This window comes from Sprattus sprattus (assembly GCF_963457725.1).
Source record: "Sprattus sprattus genome assembly, chromosome: 18".
In the NCBI taxonomy this organism is placed as follows: domain Eukaryota; kingdom Metazoa; phylum Chordata; class Actinopteri; order Clupeiformes; family Clupeidae; genus Sprattus; species Sprattus sprattus.
In genome coordinates, this window is record NC_137916.1 from 24,360,779 (window position 1) to 24,365,778 (window position 5,000).

Consider the following 5,000-nt stretch of genomic DNA (forward strand, 5'->3'; position numbering starts at 1 on the left):
GGGAGAGAGAGGAGCAGAGAGAGGGAAGCAGAGAGAGAGAGAAGCAGAGAGAGAGAGAAGCAGAGAGAGAGGGAACCAGAGAGAGAGAGGAGCAGGGAGAGAGAGAAGCAGAGAGAGAAGCAGAGAGAGAGAGAACCAGAGAGAGAGAGGAGCAGGTTCTGGTGAACAACAAGGGGCAGATGACTATGCCTCAAGGCAGCCATTTTCAAGAAGGCTGATCATTATTTGAGTTCATGTGAGCTAATTGTATTTTTTTAATCAATAGATTTTCCTTTTGTCCAGACATAGTGGGCCCAAATTTCATTAAGGGGCGATTGGCAACGAGCCCGCTGCGCATGAACTAAAGCTAATTTAATAAGTTGGCAAAATCATTTTGCTAATTTAATACCATGAGCAAGATCAAAGCACAAACATGGGTGAGTCAGCAACATAGCTTTACGTAGTTTATGTGCCACAGAGTTTGCTCGTTGCCATTTGCCCGCCAATGAAATTTGGACCCCGTATGTGTCTTCCAAATTCTCTATACCTGTCATTGCAAAAGCAGGCACATATACGAGGCATATACCACATAGACACACCAGGTCCTGGATAAAGACACAATCAGAACATGTTTCTTTTGTCCTACATGTAAGGGAATATGGGCTGACTCCCGCTGAACATCCTGGAACATCCTAACACTGTGTCTTACATATGTAGATACTAGATAGATGGATGATAATTTATTTATCCCGAGGGAAATTTAGGACATCCAGTAGCTTATACAACTTACAAACACACATACACAAATCAGAAAATGAATGGGTCTGACCCCATGGTACAATATGCATGATTGTGAGTGACAGTGTAGATACCAAGGAGGAAAGTGTTCTATATGTGTCGGCATCTTCCTCTGTTGTGTGTATCGGTTAGGCCAGAGACCATCTGAATGTAGGTGTTGTTTTGCAGCATAAAAAGTGCATTGTTTTGCAGTATGATGCAATCATCAGGAAAGAAACCCTCTGGGGCACTGCCCCCAAAGTGAACAAGGCAAATGCACACAATCTCATTAATTAGGGACATTAATTAGCCTTAATGAAGTGGTCGGTATGCCTCCGTCCCATAGAAGCCATTTGTCATCATCTGACTGCACACAAGTGAGGCAGGTGAAGCGTTCAAACTGTCGGGCCAATTAAGCTGATGAATCAATAAAATGCTAACACTAATAGCCCTGCAGGAATGCTACATAAACATTAGCGCTCATTCACTCTCTCTCTCTCTCCCACTCTGGCAGAGTATGAGGTTTACATAGTGAAGGTGCGTGTTCACGTGTGTGCGTGTTCTCTTGTGTGCGTGTTCACACACATGCGTGTGTGTGTGTGTGTGTGTGGGCAGGGGGGCTTACCGTCCAAACGCTGTGCTGGATATCTTTCTGTTGGGGCTGAAAGGGAAGAGACAGAGAGACGACATGAGACTGAGGAGAGGAGAGCAGGAGAGGGTGAATCAATTCCCATCAGACTTCCTCTGTTTTCCCTGTACAGTCATAAACCCACCCAGAGAGGCTTCCACATGTTGTCTTATGTTTACCACAACTAGCTGGATTTGGCAGCGTTTCCCCTGGACATGGAGGAACACTGTAAAGGGGGCGCTGAGGTGAATGTCAGAAACGCCTGAGAGACCCACGCTCACTGTCTCAATGAGCCTAATGGAGACTGCTGCTTTGGTCACCTTATCCTCGAAGATGCCGGATTAAAACTGACAAGCTGCACCGTTGGTGAAAACAAACACAACATGCCACCCTGTGTGAGAGTGACTGTGTGTGTGTGTGAGTGAGAGTGAGATTTAGTGTGTGTGTGTGTGTGTGTGCCTGTGTGTGTGTGTGTGTGTGTGTGTGTGTGTGTGTGTGTGTGTGTGTGTGTGTGTGTGTGTGTGTGTGTGTGTGTGTGTGTGTGTGTGTGTGTGTGTGTGTGTGTGTGTGTGTGTGTGTGTGTGTGCTTGCGTGCATGCATGTGTGTGACAGGAGAGGTGGTGACACTGCATAGTCGATACTGTGCCTTCCTCACCTGTCTAGTCTAATCAACACTAAAGAAAAGAGAAGACACTGTGGCAAAACCTTCAAATCTGACCTCCTCTCATATTTTGATCAAATGAAGACACACATACACTATACTTTTATACTATGTATTATACTGCATAGTAATAGTATAGTATATATACTGCACAATAATAGTAATATTTCTTTTCCATCTTCCACATTCTCTCTCCATCCCTTTTGTTTCTCTTTCTTGGAGTTGGATTCCATTCTAAATCTGCGGGGGGGGGGGAATACCATACACACACACCCCCCAGCCAACATCTCCTCAGGCCCCACTTGACCATTGAAGCGAGCAGCCTAATGTGCTCTTGAGCCAAAATGGAGAGCTGACTGTTCAGTCGCAGAAACAGATACAGTAAGCTTACAGGGAGCACTAGTCACTAGCCACCCACTAGTCCTCATCCTGGCCCTGAGCCCTAAGCTTCCTGCTGGGTGCAGGGATTACTCTGATAATCACTCTACTTAGAAGAAGGTGGAATGGGGCAAAAATAGTGCACCTGTTGGTGGTAAATATAGTGGAAGGGGGTGTTACCGGGGAAATGTTACGCAACGTCGGGGGACGCATGTCATTCTATCCTCTCACTGTTACATCATCAACACACAGGCCTCAGGTAAGACTCGGCCTATCTCGTCTGTCACTGTCACGCCTTTAGTGTGTGTGTGTGTTTGTGTGTGTGTGTGTGTGCGTATATCAGTGTGCGCGTGTGCCCATCTGTGTGTGTGTGTCACCCCCTCTCCTCTCTCATCAGTCACAGGGATGCTAACACAACAATCCCCACAGGCCTTGTAAACAGTGCAGTGAACACACACAGAACCCCCACACCCTGACTAATACACCACCCTCATAAACACTCCTCTGGCTAGCTATCACGCTCCGGGAATAATGATGAGAAATATCAGGAGGGATCATGAGCACTCGTCTGTGCATCTCTGGGCTTGTGATGAATTGCTCACGCTCCTGACTTAGACACACACACACACACACACACACACACACACACACACACTACAGCGCTGTATTAAGCTTGCAATTATAGCCAACCAAATTACCAGGAGTGTTCAACAATGAAGGCTATGAATTTACCACATATGCACATGACACATTATGCCTATGTAGGCTAATGCTAATTCGCTTGGATTTTTTTTTCTTTGAAGAGAAGATGGTAGCTGTCTTCCTCTCATTCGCCAGAGGCTTGGATAAAGTAGACTTCAGCTTGGCCATTTAAGATTTGAGTGCCACTCGTGAAGCTGCTTAGCGCTGGAGGACCAGCAGATTTAGGGGGGTGCCCCCCCCCTCCCCCCACTGCGCCTCTTTATCACACACATGGCTTACTGTAGTGTTGGTTCAGTCCAAACATGGCAACACAAGCACCGAGCGCCAGTGTAGAGCCCTAACTAAAGCCATTAGGATGTCCTGCAGCATTTTTCAAATCTGCCATCAGGACGGGAAATCAGGAGAGATTCCTCGAGAATTTGAGAAGGTATTAAAACACACACATACTCACACACACACACAAACACACACACACACACAGCATCAATGTCAAGTGAAAACAGCTTCAATCTACTTTGGTTTAAGCTAGGATACTGTGGTTACCATGGAAACAGATCCGAATGAAGCCCCTTCCACCGTTAAGAATTATTTGTGTGTGTGTGTGTGTGTGTGTGTGTGTGTGTGTGTGTGTGTGTGTGTGTGTGTGTGTGTGTGTTTGATGAAGAAACAGTGAGGAAAGCTATAAATCCTGCTCTGAATCAAGGCCCATCTACACAAACACACACACACACACACACACACACACACACACACACACACACACACACACACACACACACACACACACACACACACACACACACACACACACACACACACACACACACACACACACACACACACACACACACACACACCTCACCCACACACTTTTTTAATCGTTCATTTACCATCCTGCCTCCTTACACCCCCTTTCCAAGTAATATTGCTTATCTGCGCAGCAGGCGACAGAGAACCATTCTGAAGACAACACACACACAACACACACACAACACACACACACCACACACTCACACACACACAATCTCAGGGAGAGGGTCAAGCTGAAATATAAAGGATATAAAAGCACTACTGCTACTGCTGATAAATTGGAGCCCAAATAGAGCTGGAGCTTATGGTGACTCAGACCCAGATGGAAAACCCAGGGCAATCAAGTTGAGTGAGTTGAGTGAGATCTTTGAGGTCTTATTACCCCTGGCAAGGTCTGGCATATTTATGCCCATATGTATGCCCATATTTATGTCAACATTCCTACATGTCTGAGAGTTCTTCGTAATGGACATTTTGACAGTCGCAATGTTTTTGTTTTTGATATACTAGGTCACTAAACCGAATGAGGTCTTTAACGTCATGCGCCACCAAACATACATATTTAGACATATATTACAGCTCTGAATGTGTGTCAGTGGATGTCTTCAATAACATATTCAGAACAATATGTGACATATTCAGAATAATGTATTTATACTTTCAGAATAATACCTTAATTCTCCCGACATTATCTACACTTGCAGCCAAAAGCCCCTCAGTAAGTAACTAGGTGTGGCAGCTCCCTGCACTGACCTGTTGGCCTTCAGGTTCTTGAGTCGCGCCTCCAGGTCATTCAGCAGGTTGACCTTCTTGCAGCACTGGGTGCAGTAGACATCCAGCAGCTCGCTGTTGTACAGGTGCCGGATCTTCTGAGGAGTCTGGCCCTCACTGAGGAGCGCAGGCGTCAAGAGAGAACACACAGTTAGAACACACAGGCAGAACACACAGTTAGAACACACAGGCAGAACACACAGTTAGAACACACAGGCAGAACACACAGTTAGAACACACAGTTAGAACACACGGTCAGAACACACAGTTAGAACACACAGACAGAACACACAG

At 45.9% G+C, this 5,000-nt stretch overlaps 1 protein-coding gene across 3 annotated transcripts in view; it reads right to left on the reverse strand.

Moving 5' to 3' along the window:
* Nucleotides 1-5,000, reverse strand: part of rab11fip4a (RAB11 family interacting protein 4 (class II) a) — a gene marked incomplete at both ends in the record, with an annotated part of 64,679 nt that overhangs the window by 5,204 nt on the left and 54,475 nt on the right. For all 3 annotated transcript variants that reach the window (XM_080855760.1, XM_080855759.1, XM_080855758.1), the window contains 2 exons: nucleotides 1,382-1,417; nucleotides 4,689-4,823. In XM_080855760.1, coding sequence (XP_080711886.1) covers nucleotides 1,382-1,417; nucleotides 4,689-4,823 — 171 coding nt within the window. The remainder of the gene's footprint in view (nucleotides 1-1,381; nucleotides 1,418-4,688; nucleotides 4,824-5,000) is intronic.